The 23,095-nt window shown below is 36.1% G+C and overlaps 1 protein-coding gene across 3 annotated transcripts in view; it reads right to left on the minus strand.

Moving 5' to 3' along the window:
* REV3L (REV3 like, DNA directed polymerase zeta catalytic subunit) overlaps positions 1-22,444 on the minus strand; it is a 170,608-nt gene extending 148,164 nt beyond the window's left edge. The window contains exon 1 of one of the 3 annotated variants that reach the window (XM_045844182.1): positions 21,865-22,444. In XM_045844182.1, coding sequence (XP_045700138.1) covers positions 21,865-22,003 — 139 coding nt within the window. In that variant the 5' untranslated portion in view covers positions 22,004-22,444. Of the gene's footprint in view, positions 1-12,539; positions 12,665-21,864 lie in introns of those variants that run through there. The other 2 variants (XM_045844183.1, XM_045844184.1) reach the window with 2 other exon arrangements.
* Between the last annotated feature and the right edge of the window lie 651 nt (positions 22,445-23,095).

The following is a 23,095-nucleotide window of genomic DNA, read 5'->3' on the forward strand; positions in this document are numbered from 1 at the left end:
CTTCCTCTGGATCAAAGGAAAAATAATTGCAAGAGTAGAACCAGAAAACAGTCAGAGTAGTCAACAGAAGCTTGACCCTCCGTTCTTGGGTGCATACTAGGGCTGTAGTGAGAATTTAACCAAGAAACTGTCCATTATCAAGTTTACTTGAATTTTTATAATGAATCTGTACATACTGGGTTATCTGCCAAAAAAGCAAATGCTTCATGCATTTGGCTCCTTGTCCTTTTATATGACTATTCTCTAGTATCAACTTGGACATATCCCCATTCAAAATCTGCCAGCTACTGAAACATGCGTCAAACAAAACTTTTCCTGTGTGAGTAAGTATGCTGTAGCAAGACAAAGAATCTTACTAGGTAAAGCAGAGATCACATAAAAGTGCTTATAATTAGTCAGTTCCCCCAAACAACATTTTAAAACATACTAATACCCATTCTACAATTATAAGCTTCAGATTTGAAATGTAAGAATTTCTTATGATTAAACTTTTAGATGCTTGAATCAGACACACCCAAATATTTATTATTTTGTAAATCTGACATACCTCAATTGATGTAAATGAAAAAAAATTAGAAGCATTATCTTGCTTTCCTTTTGAGATAACATTATCTTTTACTCACCTACATGTAATTTAAAAAAAAAGAACTAACTAAATCTTTTATCACTTTTGGTAATTCAAGGCATCTGTACATACTCAAAATTTTTCCATACTTTGATATTTTCAAATTCTAAGTTTGTTTTATTTATTCTAATTGGTCTATTAATTTTTCGTGGTCTTACATTTTCCATATGTAGAAAAATCTCTCCTTTAAAAGGCATTCCATTTACACTTCCAAACCACTTTTTCAATTAGTAACTATAACAAAACAAAACATGTTGATCTCTTATTTGTATTGTACACCTCATGTCTATTTAATTCTACATAGTCCTAAGATAGTAAAATAAACATATCTGGGTCTAGCTATTTGATAACAGTAATATTATTTTTATTCCAAGTTAAATGTTTATGATTATAACAAGTATAATTCACAATGAAAATCTAATAACTTTCAAGTGATTAACATATAGAAAAATAAAAAAAACACTGACATATAAAACTAAAAAACAGCTTACTTAGTTTGTAAGTCATTAGAACTATGACATTATATTCTACCTTCACAAAAGACACAAATCCTGGGCCATATCTTGTGGTTCCAAAATCAAATTAACCTATTTTCAGTTGGAAAAAAAAAATTATTATCAACTTTTGTTTTACTAATCTGAAAGGCCTCCATATTAAAGATTTACCTTTTAAAATATCAGTATTTCAGTAATAGCAGTAACAACCACTATCACTAAGGAAATCTCCCTAAAAAATAAGTCTCATCATATCAGGGAAAAAAAGAGTAGGACAAAAAGAAAAACCCAGAACAAATCATAAAAGAGCTATGAGACAGTATCTTACGGTCTATCATACATATACTTGAAATTACAGAAAGAGAAAGAGAGAAAACAGGTCAAAAGAAATACATGAAGAAATAATGGCTGAGAATTTTACACATTAAATAAAACATACCAAACCAAAAAACCAAGATGTCCAGAGACCATCAAACAAAACAGACACATATCCACAGACAAAGACATACCACATCCAAAGACAGAGAAAAATCTTAGTGACAGCCAAGAAAACAAGCCACTTTAAATGCAGAAATCAAGATAAGAGTATCAGAAAAACAATGCAAACCACACAATAGAATGACATCTTTTAAGTGCTAAAAGAGAAAAAAGGCAATCCACAATTCTATACTCAGCAAAAATATTTCACAAAAATAAAGGAAAATAAAGAAAAAGGAAAGAAAAATAAAGTCCTTAAGAAAAACAAATATGAAATAATTCATTACCACCAGACTTGCTGTGCAATAAATGTTAAAGGAAGTTCTTCAGACAGAATATATCAGACAAAAATTTTATCCACACAAAAAAATCAACAACACTAAAAAAATGACATAAATGAAAGTAAATATATCACTTTATTTATAATTACTCTAAAAAGTAACTGTTGAAAGCAAAAACAGTAGCAATTTGGTTGTTGATAGCACATAAAAGTAATACAAACAACAATAAAAGCACAAGGGATGAGCAGGAAGAATGGGAATAAACCGTTATAATAAAGTATTCATAGTTACATGCTATTATATGATGCAAGACTGTGGTTAGTTACAAACACGTATTATAAACCCTCAGGCTGTCACTAAAATAATTTCAAAAAGAGGTATAAATAAGTAAGCAAATAGTGGAGGGAAATGTAATAATAAAAAATACCCAAGTAATCAAAAAAAGGATAAAAGAGAAAAGAACAGAATAAAAAAACAGCTTACACAGTGATAGATTTTAGTCCATCCATATCACTAATTACATCAAATGTAAACAATCTAAACACAATTAAAAGACAGAGATTGTCACACTAGATAAACAAATAAATCCAATTATATTATTCTGTCTACAGCAAAGGCATTTTAAATGTAAGAACATAAATGCGCTGAAAGTAAAAGTGTAAAAAGATATGTTGGGAGAGAATTCTCCATGGGTCTCTGTTGAGATGCCTGCCTTTGAACTGACTTCTCAGTATCCGGCTTGCAACCATCTCTCCAGTTCCTCCTTACTAACAGGTAGTAAGTGGAGATCCAGAAATCTCATGTCCCTTACCAGCATCTATTAAATTTTTGGCAAGTTAACTTGTTAGCTTGTAAAAATCTCAGACCCTTCGTAATGATATGATATACCATGATATACCTGACATGATATACCATGTAAATACTAATCAAAAGAAAGCTGGAGTGGCCATATTAAGAGTGCACAAAGACGACTTCAGAACAAGAAATATTACTAGGGATAAAGAGGCCATTTCATCAAAGAAGACATAATAATCCTAAACACACAGACCTAACAAAACTTCAAAATACATGAAGCAAAAAATAACAGAACTGAAAGAGAACTAGACAAATCCACAAGTTGGAAACTTCAACACTCCATTCTCAATATTTGATATAAACAAGCAGATGATAAACACTGAGAAAAATTCAACCTTACTAGTGAAATTGTACAAGCTCACAATGAGATACCATTTATACCTACCTACAAGAATTAATTTAAGACTTCAGAAGTCTGACAATTCTAAATGCTGATATGAAATATCAGAAGCCCTCATACACTGCTGATGTAAGTGTAGCTTAGTAGAATCACTTTGGAAAACAAGTTGGCATTACCTAATAAAGTAGAGATGTGCATACCCTAACCAGCAATTCTGCTTACAGTATAACTATGGTTAAGTTTGCATACACATGCAGTAACAGACATACACAACAGTCTTCATAACAGTATTGTTTGTAATTGGGGATAAAAATAACAAACAAAAACACAAATACCCATAATAGCAGAATGAATAAATAAAACTGTAGCATAGTCATATAATACAATACCATACAGCAGTGAAAATGAATGAATTACAGCTATTTCAACACAGATGACTCCCAAAAACATACTGTAGGGAGAAAAAAAGATTCACAGCAGAAAAAAACATATAAGTAGCTCTGAAAAAAAAAAAGAAAGAAAAAACCCAAGTATACTGTTTAGGGATATATACAAATATGCTGCTATGTATATATATACATATATAAAGAAAACCAAGTAAATGAGTAACCAATATTAGGAACCAAAATCAGACAGGAGAGGAGGAGGCAATCAGGAACTTCAAAGATATTTACAATATTCTATTTCTTATCTTGGGTAGTAGACAGATGTGTTTTATATTATTCCTTAATCTATACATATTCTAGATATTCTCATATATTTATAATTTAAAATTCTTATAGAGAGTAAATAATATGGATTCACTCAGCAACTACTACAAACAAACAAAATAAAAAATAAAATCGTGAAATACTGGTACAACACCCCTTGTTAGGCTCAACTAGGACACTGAGACTCACGTGACTCAAAGAGGCCACGCTAGACCTTGGTTATACCTAGCAGCATATAAAACATGAAAAATGCCAGCAAGGCAGTATCAGGTGGTTACTCTTCAGCAGGAGTCCTCACAGCAAATCAGGGGATATCTCCTTTGGCACCTCTCAGTGGCAGGTCAAAAGTAACAGAATGCCATCACAAGAATTGGTATAGTAGCTATCCTACCTTAGAAGTACCAAATAGCAACCAATGTATCCAGTCCCACAGACACAACTTCCTGAGCCTTACAACAGAACTTCCTCAATTATTAGAGTTATCAAACTCAGGAAAGTCCAAAGCTGTAATATCCAGCCTGTATTTACAGTTCATTCAGCCCTCGCAGTTCATATGTAATTTACTAATCACAAGTCATTAGTAAAATCACTAATCATTTTTACCAAATGCAATGGTGCTAGGGTACATAATTGACATTCTGTCTTTACCAGGTTTCCAAGTGAATAAAGCAAGGAAGGCCAAAATTTACCAAAGAAAAGAAAAGCTATCATTAACTATACTCAAAACAAAGAGAGATTCAATTTAGAATGGTACTAAGCTATATATCTATTAATATAGTTTACCCAATCTAAAATGCTAGTGATTATAAAACACCATTAATTTTTGCACTAAGGAAAATATGCTGCTAGATTGTAAGATATATTCCAATTACTGAGATATAAAAATGGGAGGGAAATGCACTTCTTAGAATCAATGAAATACATAATAACCCATCTCCTAATTTTTCACTAAATATTTAAGATACACAGCCTTAACTTGGAAAAACAGTCTGCTCCAAAATAAACCAGATGCCTTCTAAAGACTTTCTTAGATATCCAGTTATATTCTTTCATTCAATACCTCTTTCTTCTATTCTAAAAACACAACTTCCAGTTTCAACACAACTGATGGGGCATGGCTCTCTCCATCCTAGATGTTAAATTAGTTTCCACTACGGATGAAATCACCGAAAGTTCTAAGGACCTTTATAACCTGGAGACTTTCATGTAATGCTCTGGGAAAAAAACACATACACCACATCATCTCAGGTTATCCAGGAATAAATTCTCTTCTAAAAAACAGAGAGACAGTAGACAGTCAGTGAGTATGAAAAGGGAAAACAGACTGTGCAGTGAGAACAGAGGAAAGCTCTTAAACGTCAATCAAACGGAGGTACACTAGATGAATGTTTTCATTTAAGTGAGTTGTGCACAATTATTAGCTTTATATATCTTGGAGGGCAGTTCTATCAGTTTATGAGTAGAAAATGAAGATGATTAAGTGGACTTCCCATACTTTGCCTACTGGCAAAACACAAGAACTGGATAAATAGCCTCTTGTTCATAGACAGTGAAGTCTGGAACCTACACAAACATTTAGCAGCATAGACAAAACATCTTGTTAAAATGCCAAAGAAAATAATCTGTAATAATATATATTGGGAAATGGAAGAAATGCAGAAAGTATCTGCTTTGTGTTCTCAATAAGATAATGAGAAAAAAGGTTTCTGTGAAACATCTTTCGTAAGCATGGCGATCAGCTAAAAAGACCAGGAAAGAATAAAAACACAATAGAAATATGCAAAGATTAAATGGAACTCAAAGGGTAAGAAAAAAGAAAATATAAACAAACCAAAACCGACACTAGAGGTCAGAAAAAATAGAATCAATATTACAAAAGATATATCAGTAATGTAGAATATGAAAACAAAAATGTCCACCAAGAATACAAAAGGACAAAGTTAAAAATCAGAGGGAAGATAGGTATAAAAAAGAACTGTGGCTCTTTTTGTTTGCTTTGGAGGACAGGATGTTTCAGAATGAAGCTGACCATCTCTTATCCAGCCACTGGCTACCAGAAGCTCATTGAACTGGACAATGAACGCAAACCCCTTACCTTTAATGAGAAGCATATGGCCAAAGAAGTTGCTGCCAACACTCTGGGTGGAGACTGGAAGGGTTATGTGGTTTGCATGAGTGGTGGGAATGACAAACTAGGTTTGAAGCAGGGTGCCTTGACCCATGGTTAGGTTAGCAGCCTGCTACTGAGTAATAGCCATTCCTGTTTTAGACCAGGGAGGACTGGAGAAACAAAGTGCAAATCTTTTCAGGGTTGCACTGGGGATGCCAGTCTCAGTGTTCTCAACTTGGTCATTGTAAAAAAAAAGGTGGGGGTTGGGGGAGATATTCCTGGTTCCACTGATACTCCTATTGTAGCTCCATCAGGGCCCAAAAGAGATAGCAGAATTTGCAAACTTTTCAATCCCTCTCAAGATGATGTCTATCAGTATGTCATGAAAAAGCCCCTAAAGAAAGTAATAAACCTTGGACCAAAACACCCAAGATTCAGCATCTTGTTACTCCATGGGCCCTGCAACACAAAGTGGGTTGGTGTATTGCTCTGAAACAACGTGCTAAAAAAAATAAGGAAGAGGTCTCAGAATATGCTGTTGGCTAAAAGAATAAAAGGGCAAAGAAAATCACCAGGAACAGACTGCCTAGTGATGGAGGTTGTCCTGTCTGACAGCTTCTACATCTAAGTCTGAGTTCAGTCAAAAATGAGATTTTCTAAAAGTAACAAATAAGATCAGACATCAAATCTCAAAGAAAAAAAAGATCCAATTCACAAATAGATTTTTTTCAAAAAGCGTTAACAAATCAAATAGAAACAATAATCAAAGAATACCCAAATAAAAAACACCAGCATCTCTATATGAAAAGGACTTTCCTGTTTCAGTCAATATTAACAGACACCAGAATAATGTTTAGACAATTTTAAATGAAAAAGCCTGAAATACAAGAATATTGCATATTGAGTCATGTTGTCATTAACAGAGCATGCAACAAAAAGTCCTTTTCAGATATTCAGGGGTTCAGAAAGTAAACCACATGTGCATCTCCTGGAAATATATTAGGCAACCAAAAAAATAAATCAAAATTGGAACTCAAGAATGGTTATAGATGCTGTTGTCTAAATAGATTAGTGGTTATGCTCCATAACAAATTAATACATAAAGTTGAGTCCAAATTGTTGTATTGAAATTTAATAAATAAACTAAAAAACTTTTGAAAGAAAAGATATACAGTTTAAAACTTTCAACATTTATAAATTAGTCTTAAAGATTAACCTGGGGAGTTGAGGGAAGAAGATAAAATAAGCTAAATTCCTTGCATTACACATAAAAGAAAACAATACTTTTTCTTGAATTTTATAATTACAACTATATCTCTGTATATGTGCTTTTAAAATGATTTATGTGTCTATCTTTTTTTCTTAAAATATTTTATTTTTTAGAGAGAGGGGAAGGGAGGAAGAGTGGGAGAGAAACACTGATGTGCGAGGGAAACATCTACAGGTTGCCTCTCGTACTACCCGCAACTGCGCACCTGGCTTGCAACCCAGGCATGTGCCCTGACTGGGAATTGAACCTGTGACCTTTTGGTTCACAGGCCAGTACTCAATCCACTGAGCCACACCAGCCAGTGCTGTATCTATCCTTTTTTAAAAAATAAAAATAAAAACACACAAAACATAGTCTATGCTGCAAGGTGCCCCCAAAACAAAGGAATCAGTAAAGTAAAACTAAGAGAAATAGAAATAGTGAAGAGTAATGATATTATCATGTAAAGAGTCAAGCTAAAAAGAAACATGAATGATTCTGACATAGGGTAAGAAGTAGGGCTCAAGAAGAAAAGAATCAAAGGGTCTCCAGTTTTAATAAAAAGATATCTACAGTGCTATTCAAATGCATTCTGTAAACTAGCGGTTTTTTATAGGTCTGCAACATGGCAAGTACAAAACTAGAGAATAATTAGGATTTCTTACAGCAACCCGACAGGAGAATTCTATACCTGTGTATATAATAATAAAAAGAGAGCTTATACTTTGCATGTTGGTTTTTCTTTCTCATTTTGTTTTTCTAGTAATTACTTTTAATGTTGATTCTTGACCACAGTTTGAAAAGCACTGCTTAAAGCCATGAGTTATGAAGATTTATGTGCCAAATAACACATCAAATATATGTTAGACATGCAAAGCAAAAATAAAGAACAAAATGAAAGTGGAAAGAATCTCATTCCATGGGAGATTAAATCTTTTTAAAAAGGTATACAGAAGATGAAAATTACAGTCTGTTGTATTTTCTTTACAAAGTCATTCGTTATAAGATGCCCCATCAATTTAATATCAGCTTTTCAGGAGGGAAAATTATTGTATTAAATGTACACATTGTGAAATGTATTATACCCTCAGAAATGTTAAAAAAATATTTTAAAGGATTAATCAAGGAAATAATATATCAATAATTTGATATCAAGTAAATGAGAAACTTCTTTTTAATTGCCAAAGAAACAATGATGATATAACAGACCCTAAAGAACATCTCAGTAACTCTGAAAAGTTAAAAACTATGTAAAGTATGGCAAAAACTGGCTTTCAACCATTCCTTACTATAAATCACTTAAGGGTTCCTGTTTGTTTTGCTTTTTTGATGCTGCTGGGTAAAATTACATATGAAGAAAGGGTCTGCCAACTTTGAAGACTTTTGAAAAACAAATGAAATGACTCAAAACATTCTAATCTGTCCAGCCTCCCAGTTTTCTGGTCTCCTTTTATATAGAAGTCAAAGGAAGAATTCAGAAGTATTTTATAATGTCAGATGTTACACATGTCACATATGCCTCTGCTACCCTCTCCTCCTAGCTCCCTACAATCTGATTTATAATGAAGGAGAGTATTTAGGTAGTAGTTAATACTATTGCTTTCTCGAAAACCTCAGTCTCCTCTTTCTTCTTTGGAGCCCACTGGATATAAAGGTGAGCTTAATCTACTCACCCTAACACAGCTACATTGTAAAAGGCTGAATGAATAGGTAAAGGATTATATATAAATTAGAGCACTGTTTGAACTACTACCACTATATGTATTGTAAAACTCAAAGCAACATTATTAACAATTTATTCTATGTGACAAAATACTTTCCACCTATGCTATACAGTCTAATCATCTAAAAAAAACCTCTCCAAAGAATGATACTACTTCTTGGACTGTTTGTCAAAAGAAGTGGTCTCATAATAAAACCAAACCTAGAAGAGAAAAAGGTAAATCAAAGATAGGATCCTTCTGAAACTGTTCATTTTAAGTCTGAGAGTTTTGAAAGGTTACGTCTCTAAATAATATGGAATAGTGTCAGGATCTGTTTTATTTCCATGTCTAATATTTAAATCTAACTTCAGCTAAATGATCTAAAAGCCTCGTTTAAGATATAAAAGCTCTTTATAAAAGAAAGTTATTTAAATAAAAGGTATTTACCATAAGAATGAACAAAATGGGAAAATATTTGCAACTCAATTTTTCTAATATATAAAGAGCTCTATGGAATTAATAAGCAAAAGACTAACTGGCAACAGGAAAATGGGTGAAAGATAGACAAGTTGTACACTGAAAGAGAAATACAAATGGCTTTTGAGAATATGGAAAGACACCCACTCTCATTCATAATAAAAGAAATGCACATTAAAAGTACACTGAGACCCATGTTTTTACCTAATAAACTGGCAAAGGTCAAAATATTTGAGAACATAATCTTGGTGAAGACACAAAAAAAGTCTCATATTGCTGGTGGGAGTATAGATCAAAACAATCTCTTATTATAGTTTTTACTTGATGAAGTCCTTGTAAGACATTTTAAAAATGCTGCACACAAGAGACACTGACCATATGCTGCTGGTTATCAAAAAACCCCACAAAAAACCAACACCTGATATCAACTGTCTGCTTTTACAGAATTGTTTATATATTAAAGCAGATAGGTAGGCAAATTTAAGACACTTGGATAATGAACATAGCAGTCCTGTTCCATCTGCTGCTCACCTAGTGATAACTTATTGTGCACTTCCTGGGTGTTCAGTAGATACCTGTTGAGTGAACAGGACTAGGAATGACACTAAGGGATGCGAATGAAATAAACAAGAAAAACAAATCAACTAAATTATCTGAATTGTTAAATAAATTGCTTACAGGCAAGGTCACACAGACAAATGTTTCCTGAAAAACGAGACAGCCAGCAACAGTGGGATAGTAGATTGTTGCAGTTAACAACCCCGTCATGAGTCATGCACTAGTAGGAAACCTCTCCCACACTGACTCTAGGCGTGGCAATGTCATTTGCTTCGGCCCATGGCACAACCAAAAATACATGGGTGGGGCTTGCCTTCACCTGCTGCTCCTGAAAACCCTAGTCCTGCCTCCAGATGAAGGAGAACCTGCTGGAGACACATGGCCCTCCCATGCCCCAAGCCACCAGCCAACACCAATATTCAGACCTATGGTCATCCTAGATCAATTAGCTTCCAACTGACCTATCAGCTAATTGCAGCCACACAAGCCAGCCCAGCCAGAAGCAGGAACAGAGCTTAACTGAAAGCTCAGAATCACGGGCTAAAAAATGGCTACTGTCTTATACCACCTAAGTTTTGGGGAGGTTTATTATTGTAAAAACCGAAAGACGTTGATTGGTGGTCAAGGAAAATTTTTGCTTTACCTGCTTCAGTTTTTTAAAATTTTGCAATGAAAATATATTCATGTACTACCTGCCTAATTAAATTAAACTTATAAAAATATTTTACATTAAATTGATATTAAAGTCCTACTATCACCTTACAAAGACACATAGATAAAACAAAATAACTCAGTCCAAATGGGAATATGAATTTGGGGGAGACATTAACAATGCTCAGAAAAAAATGGGTCAGTACAGAGTACCAGGGTATATTATCACACAAGAAAGTAGTAAGGATATATTCATGGTCATTGCCATATCTCAATAACGACTACTATCAAATTCTGTAAACATTAGGAGACATACATCTCATATTTTGCTTCTCCACTTCTTCTGTTTAGGCAGGTAACAACCATTTATTGTAATACATGTTCTCTCAATTTAATCCTCACATGCTATGAAATGAACATATAAAGGGATTCAACTTCAGACAAAAATTGACCTATGCATGCATTTCCTCAATTGTAAAATGGGGATAACAGTAGCTATTTTAGTTGATGTGAAAATTAAATCACTTAAAACAGGGCACACAGGAAAGACTCTCAATAAATGGCATATCACCTCTTAGTTAAATGATGTAAAATTAAGATCTTTTGACTAACTTAACCTGGCTTCTAGTTTAAAATTACTAAACATCATCAACCAAGGAGCGATCATCAAAATTAATCTGAAAATCTTCTAATGACTTCATGGAAAAATGAAAAGACAATGTTACTAAAAAACAAAGTAACACCTGGAAATATATGTAGAAAAAATATGAAAAGAATTGAAACTCTAGGCACTAATGAATTTTCTTGGGCCATATCCCACAATCCTAAATAGGCTTAAAAACCAAAGGCTTCAGTTTTTGCGTGTGTTACCAATTCACAAAAGGCAAAAACAAGAAGAGAGCAATACATCCTATTGGTCACTTTTACTGTGACCTCTGGGACCCACACTGTCAACACGTTCACCATCATGTAAAAAAAGGCATTACTGAGAGCTTTGATAAATAGGGCTCTTTCACAAAAGATTATACTTAACCTAACCTGCAGCATTGGAAAACTACAGTTACTCCTTGATCAATGGCTTAACACTGCCCCTTTTCAAGGCAAGTTCAGCCTCGATACTTTTCTGTGTGGTTGTGTTTAAAAAAAAAAAAAAAATCAGGCCTGGGTGAAGTATTTATGAAAAATCATCATTTTTAAGTGTTTTAAACAAGTAATTAATTATCTAGCCTGTAGATGTGTGAGCTGGTGACCAACTGTAAAAAGCCTTATGCCACAATGTGCAGGTATTTTAGTTTGTCCTATTGTGAGGAATAAATAAATGCTACAAAATCACACTTTTCAAGCCAAAACATTTTTTAAGTGAGGTAAATATTTTTTTCTTTTTAAGAAAATTTTATTGAATTTTGGGGAGTGACATTGGTTAGTAAAATTTTATAGGTTTAAAGTGTACAATTCTATAATACATTATCTACATATTGTACCATGTTCAATTTTAAAGAGTGCTTACTATATACAGAAGTAATGTGGCCATTCTGGCATGAGAAGGGTAAAGTAACTTACGTTACTATATACATCAGACATTTGCTGGTAATTGTATATAATCATAATAATCCAAAGAGGCAGAAATTATTAACTCATTTTACAGAGGAGGAAATTAAGGTTCACAGAAGTAAAATAACTTTCTCTGTGTCTCTCAGCAGTAGACAACAGGGTGGAGAGTACTGGGGGAGGGCAGGGAGGCACCAGAGGGTAGTGCCATGTGACTTGGTCCTCCAGACAAACACAACACTTAGTGTAGTAATTCCTTTATCACAATATGAAAGGGGGCTAGAACTATGGGAAACCAAACAGATAATCTTTTAGGAATGGGCAAGAGAGTCACAGAAGGCTTTAAAGAGTTTGACATTTGAGTTGTCACTTTAAGGATGAGTAGGATTTATCAATTTCAATGCCAAGGCTCACCCCCACCCCCCTCATCCCCAATATATTAACCAAAATAAATTACTTACTTGAAATTGAGAAAAACAATTTTGAGAGAAATCTTCCTCAGATATATTACTCCATAGTTTTAAAACAAATAATATGATGACAGTTTAATTTTTAGGTTGCTTTTATGTGGCTTGTCTTGGTTTTTATTCTGAAATGAAATTTAGATTAGTCATTTTCTTGTTCTGAGAAACTAGGAGTATGCCAACATGTTTTAACTTCACATTTCTTTCACATATCAACATGTATTCTTACTTACAAAGTCTTTCATTTCATCATCTCAAACAAAACCTAATTTAATATATGAATTACTTTGAAGTGAAAATATATATGCAATATAAGATATTTCTTTTAATTCTTTTTATACTGCCTTGATAAATGGAAGACAAATAGAAAACTGTTGTTATATTGTTATATATTACACAAGCATCTTTGAGGTAACACGCTTTCTTTCGTTATTTGAATTTATATAGTAAATGTTCTCTCAACCCCCCCAAAATTTAAAAATTGCCCCCAAGGAAATTGACCTCAAATGCTTAGTATTTCCCACAACTATTATCTAAAAAGAAACTGGAATTGAACAAAAATAAACCCTAAATTTTCCAATGACAATTATGACTTTTTTTCTCAGAATTTACTTTGCTAGAGATATATCCAATTTCTGCTGCAGAAAACAGTTCCAGTTTGCCAGTACTAATTAAGCAATAAAATATTTTTCTTTAAAAAATGAAACATTTAAAAACCTACAGAGAACTGGAATACAGATCATCTGTAAAACTTAAAAGGACTGACCCTCCCCAAAACCAAAACAGAATACCGTCCCACATCAAAAGATTAAATAGACTGTCGCAAGAAGATTCTACTTCACTTACAATTCATTTCTGTTTCATACATCCATTTTAATGTTTGGACAGTGGAGTTTTTTGTTTTTTGATTGCCTAAGACATGTAGTCCTGTCTTATTTGAATCTTACCTAGAAAACTATAGATTAACACAGTTTTACCCAAAGTTTACTGTACCTTAACTCCCATTATTTCCTCTCCTATTAGTATATCACTGTGGTGGTACTCAAATGGCTGCCAGGTGCCAAAGTGACAAAATAACACATTGTATCCCATATTTTAATGTTTCTAAGTATTTCTTTAAAATACCTAGGGCTAATGGCAATATTCTTTGAAGCCTATTTAACCCCAACCAGTTTAAACCCAAATCATTTCCCACTCATTTTAACTGAACATATTTTAATCCAATCAAAAGCAAAACAGAGACAATTTATTATTAGCACCAGAAGAACCTGAAAGGTCTCCTGATAGAAATGCCCTTTTTCTTTGGAAAAAATTTTACATACAATTCTAATATCAATTTTTATGTATCTTTCCTAAATTCCTCTTGCTATAATCTCACCTTTATTATTATTACTTTTTAAAAGTAATAAGCTACAAGCATCATAACACAAATCCTACTATATCCCGTTCTACAGATTTTTAAGCACTACTGGACACACAGTAGACCCTCAAAGATTTCTAAGCTGTGTACATGTAGTTCTTTTAATAGTTCCTCTAAAGTTTTATACGTTCATCTTTCAACTATCACCACCTTCCTCCAATTATCCTTAAGGTTTTGGGGGCCAATGTGAGGCAGCGAAAGCTAAGAGTTAAGATCCTGAGTTTTCAGACCCAGCTCCACACCAACCAACTGTAAAGGATAGTGGACAAATCCCTGAGTTTACCTATTTAGATTTCTGTTTTCTTTATATAAAATGAAAGGATTTGACCAGAACAGCGTTTTCCAACCTATTTCACATTGTAAATAATATTTGTTCAGCACACTGGCCAACAGGAGGGCATTTGGAAGCACTGACATAATGCTTGGTTAAAAAAAAAAAATGTTATTCTTTAAATAATTATGGAAGAAAAAGTTTAAATATGTTTGTAATAATGTGAATTAATTTCAAATCCAACCTTTTCCACCTCAGGAACAATGTTTCAAAATAACAACCATGCTTCATTTTTGCAGAACACACATGTACTTTTAGGCAGTCATCTCACAGCAAGCTAAATGGCATTTCAGACACACATCAGTAGGAGGATCCAATTACAAGCAAATACAGAGATTCAGGGCAAGAGCTGGCCCCCTCTAGGCAACATCCCTGTTACCCTGTCCTCTCATCATTAGTAGGCTGCACCTTGCACTGGGTGACATACTCCTTAGGCACCCAGAATACAAACTTTGAGAGCAACTCCAGGACCCTTCTCCACAAGTAGCTATATATTCTGTGGCTGGCTGAAGTAAATTTCAAAAAGTAAAGCACCTCCTTCTACACATTCAAAATATTAAAAGGAAAAGTAACTGCTAGTTGCTCATCACTTTATCTGCTTATGCTTATAAGAACCCCACAGCCTTCCTTCAGATCCCACTCCACTAGAGGCACCTTCCAGTAAGCCACATAACATCAACTGGAAGCTCTGAATTTTAGAAGACCTCTAGCAAAACCTAAAATTAAACAGTATTGCAGTAATTGTTCGACAAGTGTTTACAATACATGGGATCTTTTATTTTTGTTCTTCCTTATCAATTCCTGCAAGCACAACGTAACTTAACAAATTAACTTTGAGTAGGTATTACATGCACATGGTAAAATTATTCAAAAATTACCCAACAGTATACTAAAAAAGTTTAGTCTTCCACATTTGTCCTCTAGGCCACCAGTTCCTCTAACTATTACCAAACTCTCATGTATCCTTCCAGAAATATATTATTTATCTATATAATATATATTGATATTTATATGTTAAGTACATATTTTATATGTTTAAAATCACACAAATGGCAAGGATACTATACATGGAGTCTTACATCTTGCTTTTTTTCTCTTAGTTTATCTTAGACATGGCATCGTAACAGTACACATAGTGTTTCCTCAGTATTTTTACTAAACACTGCCTAGTATTCCACTGAATAGACATATCATCATTTACTTACCCACTCCCCTATGGGTTAATGCTTAGGTTGTTCTCAATCTTTTGCAATGACAAATAATGCTGCCACAACTATTCTTGTATGTTCATTTGATGCATATATAAAATCTTTTATAAGATGAAATTCTTGAATAAAATTACTAGTTCAAAATCTATGTGCATTTTTAATTTTGAAAATTGCTTTCCACAGAAAATGAACAGCTCATATTCCCACCAGCAATGAATGAGAATGACCATTTCCCCTTCCTCTTACCCTCTCTAAGTTGTACTTGGAACCAATCTTCCCTAGGTAGGTAATGAGAGGCAATCTTTCCTTTGACAGGTAATGAGAGGCATGTCATATTCATTTATATTTTCATTATAAATAAAACTGCACATCTTTTCACATGAATTCTCTTTGATCACTTTTTTCACTGGGTTATTTTCTAGGAATTCTTTGTATATTAAGAGGAAATTAGTCCTTTGTGAAAATTTTACAAGTAAGATTTATTAGTCTGTTTCTCTTTTCACTGTATGATTTTTTTCCCTCTATACAGAATTTTATTTTTATGTTATAAAACCCAGCCATATGGCTTTGGTTCTATTTCATACTTTGAAAGGCCTTCATTGTTCTTGGATTACAATGAAAATAATTACCCTATATTTTTTGCTTATTTGTTTTCATATTTAAATCTTTTGACTCATCTGGAAGCCAACTTTTTATTTTTCCAGATGACTAAGTAGTTATTTTAAGACTATTTACTAAGTCAGTCTTCTTATCATATACTAAGTTCTTATATATTATTTTTGGTCTCTGTTGTTTCATTGATGTCATATGCCAAAATCACACTACTTTTCAGAACATTTTAAAATCAGTTTACATATAAATGCGTATAATAAAACCAGAAATTACTGGCTTGCTTAAGTGTAAGAATCATCTTTGCAGTTCCTATGTTGAATTTATATAATCAAGTTCAACACTATTATCATGCAATTAGGCATTTTGGTTGCTACTTATTCTGGTGCTCAGTATGAACCTCAGGTCTTTTCTTTTCTACTACTTTTAGGAACCATATCTAAAAAGCCAGTTTTTCTAATTTTGTCCATGGTCAGTTTTTTTATCAAATTATAAAATCAATACATGTTCTCTAGAAAATCTGGAAAATGCAAAACACACCTCCCAGAGATAAATGACCTTTATATTTTGGTGTATTTTTTCTCTATATTTAATAAATTACTATTTTGTAATTGATTTTTCACATAATATATTGACATTTTCCTGTATTATATTACATTCTTCTAAAACATGATTTAATGACAAATTCTACTATATGAATATACCCGATTTGTGTAACCGTTTCCCAATGGTTGGACATTTGGGGTTGTTCTCTGTGATGACTATCATCTGCTGATTAATTCCTGCAACAAATGCTTGTTTCAAGCACTGTAGTAAGCTCTGCCTGTATAATGGCAAGCAAAAATAAACACATAACCAGCATTTAGGGAGGTTATTGGGGGAAAAAAAGACATTAATCTCCAACATATATAAAATTACAACTATAGCAGGTGTTATGAAGGAGAGTTTATGGAGTTTTGAGAGTCTATGATAGGGAAGGCTTCCCTGAGGAAAGATAAATCAAAGTTTAGGTGAAAGAAAAGGAAAAACATTCTATGCAGAGGGAACAGCAGGTACAAAAGCTTCATTGTGGGAGGGAGCATGGCAAGAATAAGGGACTGAAATAAGGCCAATGTGGCTGGAACACAAAGAGCAAAGGCAAGAGGAATATGGCCCAAGCCATGACTGGATAGAAAGGTAGGGGCCAGACTATGAAAGACCTTGTAAGAAATGTAGATGCCATCACACAAGACATATAGCTTTGTCCTTATCCTAAATGCAATGAAAGTTACTGAAGCGTATCAAGTGGCAGGGTGATATAATCAGGTTTTTATTTTTGAAAAGATCCCTCTCATTACAGTGTAGAAAATAGACTGGAAGGGAACAGAATGGATTGGGGTAGGCCAAGATTAGGAGGCTATTGTTGCAAATGCATCCAAAAACACTAGTTTAGACTAGGGTGGTAATGAATAATGAAAAGAAGTAGATGGATTCAAAAGATAATCAAACTTTGCCAAAATATTCACATTCATAGATTAAAATCCCTAAAACTGGACTTATTGGGTCAAAAAAAAAAAGAACACTTTAAGGATTCTTAAATGCATTGCGCCAAGCTGCCCTGCCGAGAGCAATTTTTGCTTCATTTGTAAATTACCTTGTATCTGTTCCTCTTATCAGAATTAAAATTCCTTTAAAATGACTTAATCCATACTTCCTTCATGAAGCCTTCCCTGACTCCCCTTTTTACCACCTGAGCATGTCACTAAATATGTCATTCTTTGAGGCCTGGCTCTTACGCACATTTCTACTATACTCCAAACTATGTTTGACATACGTTTACATATCTATCTATCATCTCTACTATACTGTAAGCTTCTGGAGGGTAAAAGATGTTCATAACGACGGCACCTAAAAAAAAAGGCTCAATATTACACAGTAGGTTCTCATTAAGTGTTCACTGAACGAATGGAATCACATATTAGCAGATTCTATTGTGTCTGTAGATTTAAGAGGGCTCTTGCTTAAGCCTCTGATTTACTGATTATTATTTTAAATCAAATATAATAGAGAAATCTAATAAATTCTGCTACTCAGGACTTCAAATACCTACTAATTTTTTTTTGTGGTAAATCATTAAATCTCAGTAGTGTTCCTGAATTTTTCTATGAATTTTATCAAATAGGCATCATGTATTCTTAAAATTTTTAAATAGCTTAGCAAAGACTATGAGCAAACAAGACTTTTATTAGAGAAATTATTCATAATCTGAATTGTTGGTAAATGCCATAGTTTTCCAATTTTTAGTCATTTCAAACGTATTTAATAGTCCACGGATTTAAAAAAAATAGTGAGGTTACTAAGCAACTACAAAAGTCTATAGAACATTTCAGAATTATCAAGCTGTTATGTTGAAATATTTGATTCATGTTTTACAGTTAGCATCTAGAACATCTAAAATTTTCATTCGCTGGAAAGACTTAGAGAGTGGATTGGCAGAGTTCCTTAGAGTAATCTTAAAGACAAGCAGCTCCCTCTATAGTCTGTTTGGCCTACTTTGTTTAATTACTTGCTTTCTGAACATCTCACTCACACTCCTCTATTTACTCCCTACTCTGCCTCTCAGCAGGGAAGCTTTCTGAAAGGGTAATTCTGTTTAACCTGGTGCTGAGAAAACTGAGAGAGCCATCTAAGCTCAACACAACACGGAGTTACATCAAACAACTAAGCAAAGTTGGGATGTGGAAACTGACTGGACATCTTCCCAGGTGTGGACCTGGTGAAGTCAAGTGAGTCAGGTCCTCACAATGAAGCCTAAAAAACACGGATCTGTACTTATTTATAACCTTACTTCCCGTCCATTAAACAAGTTACCAAAATGTTGTTACATTGCTCAATATACTGTTATATCAAAACAATGTTCACGACATTTTAAAAATGACCAAAAGACAAGCAAGCAGAAGAGGGTTTTTTAAAAAAAATAGTAATTCCATCATTCACATGAAAATTTAACTGATTCTCTCAGGAACCAATTATCTTCAGTCAACAAGGATTTAAATCTGTCAGGATTTATCATTCAAATTTGAACATGCTATTTTTTTTTACACTTTTTTCAAATTCCACAACCTTGAGATATAGGACCTTTTAAAACCAAGACAATTTATTTCTTAAATTACTCAAGATATGGCCTCAAAAAACAGGACAACCTGAGGTCAACTGGACTGTTTTCTAAAGCAGAAAAATACTTTTCATGCAATAACAGAAAAACTGACTAGTAAAAATGTAATAAACCAAACATGTCCAAATTCATTAGGTAAATCTGAAGTCGCCACTTTTGGGGGAGAAAATTTCTTCTGCTGCCCCTTTTCAGGATCTCATTTGTAAAGCAAATTCAGTTTTAAAACATCTTGTCTCCAAACCAAGACAAAGAATTAAGGGCTTCCAAAATTAATTACTATATGTGAAAGGCTTAGGTATGGTACTTTATTAATATAGGTTTATTAGGTGTTACAATTTTTCATTAATTTATTTTACTAATTTGTGGACCTATTAATGCAGGTTGTACTTTCAAACAGTGTCTTCATTAAAAATTCCAGCATTCAGATTTTTACTACACCAGACTGACCTCCCTTTTATATTAATTATTTTCAAGTTTTATTTTACTGGGTGGACTGGAATAGTCTTCTCTGGGGAAAATTCAGAAGCAGATAATTGAACAGTTTTTAGTTATGTTTAATTAATACTAATTTTACTGGGAGTTTCTGACATGCTAATAATGCTGGCTTGATTTCTGAAAGCTATACTCTCTAAATGTATTCCAGTGACTTCAAATTTTTTTATCTGTAGAGAAAACAATTTTTTTAACGTGTGAAACTGTGAACTATACTTACAGCAAATTCAATTTGATAATCCTTAACAAGCTGAAGTTTGGTTTCTCTGTAGCAAGCTTTATATTCTCAATACATGTACAAAAAGTCTTACTTTCATATTCATTTACATTATATATTTCAAGTTACATATTTTTAAAAAGTTTGGATTGGGGGGGTAATCTACTGTGATATGTCCAGGAGAGGATAAACATTTATTATAAATTAGTTTACATGTATATTTTTTAAATATTGAGAAACGCAAATACAGCAGTCTTTATTTTTAAAGAATATTTTTTCATGTAATAGAATTACTGCTAGCTCACAGTAAAATACATTTATTTTCACAAACAAAACTTTCCTATAAAACAGAGCCTGAAAATCACTCAGGGATACATATTTAATGACTTGCGTGGAGAAAGAAAACTATGTGTAGAAAAGTATTCCAATCTTACAAACTGTAATATACAAAAATGCCACAGTATATCCTACGAACATGTCCATTTATAAATTGGAAACCTGGCAGAACAAAGCCATATCAACATCACTCTTATTCCTTCTCTGCACCTGAAGTAAAAACAAACAGTATATTAAACTGAAATTCCAATTAGACACAAAGACAGCACCACTATATTTAAAGGGGCAGAAAATCTAAAGTGTCACACCTTGAACAAATTGTTAACAGCACTCAAACACTGACATTTGTAACAAAGAGAATTCACATGAAAAGATAACTGGTTGGAATGAGTGCTTACGTTTGGCAAAGTAGGGCTATTATTGTGGTTGTCCACAGACACAGTAGTAACAGGATGAACGGTGATTAGCGCAAGGAGCATCAAGTGGGAAATGCTATCATCTAAAGTCCCACAGGACAATATACAGCTAGAAGTAAGATCATCCCTTTCTGGACGCAGCTCCATTATTTCACGTAGGCAGATCAAAGCATGTAGAAAAGCAAAACAACGAAAAATACCTCGTAAATTTGGCCACTATCCTATTTATATTACCCCCAAAAGCTTTTGAGAAAGTAGCTTCTGTCACCATTATACCCCCACTTCGTTTTTCAAAATAGTTTTTTGGTTTAAATATACGTGTACTTAAAATGGAACTCTACAACCCAGCATAAGGGCATTTAAAATATTTGTATCCCTAAGAAATGTAAGTTATTAAGTGAGAGATTTTATGTCGGGCACCGTAAACACGCATTTCATACTTTCAAGGACGCAAATTTCCCTGAAAGCATTGCACCTGAAGACGCCGCCCCGTCCCCAGACTCCGAGTCTGTAAACTAAAGAGTCACGACCTACACACACACAGAGCGGAACCACACGGTCACTTCAATGAGAAAGATTATCTGGCCCCAGGCGCCACTCTTCCGCCTACTGCATCTCCGGAAGGGGCAGAGGAGAGCGCTGGTGAGAAGAGGCGACGAAGAGCGATCGACAACAGAGCTGACACTTTCCCACTCTCAAAACCCTTTCTAGAAAGGGGCACTTGGGAGACGCGCTGGGGGAAAGGGTGGTCCGTGGTCCCACTAGCGACAGACCGCAGAAGCGGGAACCTGCGACCCGTTCACGCAGGACGTGGTGCGGCCACCTGGCCCAACCTCCAGGGCCAGAGCGGTGATCGCGGGCGCTCATTTCCCCAGCCAGCGACCCGAGAGTGCGCGTCCCGCTCCCGGCCGCCGCACGCAGTGTAAACACCAGGCGCCCGCCGCCTCCCGCCGGGGGCAGCAGCCCTCGCGCGGACCCACATTTTTGCGCCTCTTGTCACGCACGCGAGGAAAGACGAGGGCGGAGGGAAGGGAGACGCGGCAGAGCTCCACCGAGAGGGCCGGCGGCGTGCGCGCGTGTGCGAGGCGGGGAGGGCAGCCCCAGCGCCCCGCTCCCGCCCGCGCCCCGCGCCCGCTTACCTGCCGGGGTCGCTCCGAAGACTCGCACTACGGGCACCTTCTTGACAGGGGCTTGGGTGAGGGGGGATTGGCAGATATCCAGCCCCTGCAGCGGGCTGGCCATGTAGTAGTCGGCAGTCACTATCCTCACTGAAAACATGTTCGCCGCCGCCGCCACCGCCTCCTTTTCACTAGTGACCTGGCAGTGGCAGCAGCAGCGGCGGCAGCTCCTTCCGCAGCGGCGGCCCCACAGCAGTGGCGGCGCCCCCTCCCTTCCTCGGCTTGTCCCCCTCCCCTTACACACAGACACCGTGAGCGGCGGCGGGCGGGGCGGTGTAGGCACTGTTGTCGCCGCCTTCTCAAGAGCACCCGGTGAAGGGTAACAGGAGACAAGCCCTCGCGCTTTCGTCGGTGCTGCTGCTGGTGCTGCCGCCACTGCCGCCGCCGCCGGGAATCACACGGGCTCCTCGGTCCCAGGCTGCAGCTCTTGTTGCCATGATGATGATGTCACGGACGCAACCACTGGGGGAGGGGAGAAGGTTGTGTGTGTAGCGAAGGGAGGGCTGCGAGTAGTTGGGGGAGGGGACGCGGCGGGAAAGGGAGGGTGAGGGCGGGCTCCCGAGCGGGACACCCAGGCGGAGAAGGTGTTTTCTCCCCCGTCCCCGGGCACGCAGAAAGGGTGGAGGATGGCGGAAAGCTGGGCCCGCGCCCGACGCAGGGGATCGATGACTCGGCCAGTGGGCACGGCCACCTGGGTGAGGGGCAGCAGAGGGGGGCGGTGGAGTGCCGATGTCATAGATGGGCACGGAGGGGCTTGCGGGAGGGTGGTGCCAGTGTTCAGGGCCGTTTTGGCGGCTAGGCGGGATTGGCCGGAGCTGCGGCGCTCGCCTCGCCGACCGCCATTTCGCATCCCGCAGAGAAGGCGGGGGCAGCCGTGGAGACGGCTTTTTACAAGGTAAGGAAACCCGCCCGCGGGAGGAGGGAGTGGAGGCGCAGATCTCGTGCCGCCGCGGCCTCGCGGGAGGGGCGAGGGCGCGCGAGCGGGGGCTTTGGCCTATAAAAGGGCTTCCTCAGCGTTCCTTCCTGAACGTGCCGCGCACTCCGCCTCGCTGTTTTCTTGTTCACCGTGGTGCAGTGTGTGCGCCCGGCTGCGTAATGTGATTTATTCACGCTCCGCTCTGTTCAGCTTTGCTCGGAGTTGGCAAAGCTAGTGCGTAGGAATGCCCATACTGTGTTTTCCTCCCCCCCACCC

Source organism: Phyllostomus hastatus, unplaced genomic scaffold (genome assembly GCF_019186645.2).
Source record: "Phyllostomus hastatus isolate PE091 unplaced genomic scaffold, TTU_PhHast_1.1 phas_contig_40, whole genome shotgun sequence".
NCBI classification, from domain to species: Eukaryota; Metazoa; Chordata; class Mammalia; order Chiroptera; family Phyllostomidae; genus Phyllostomus; species Phyllostomus hastatus.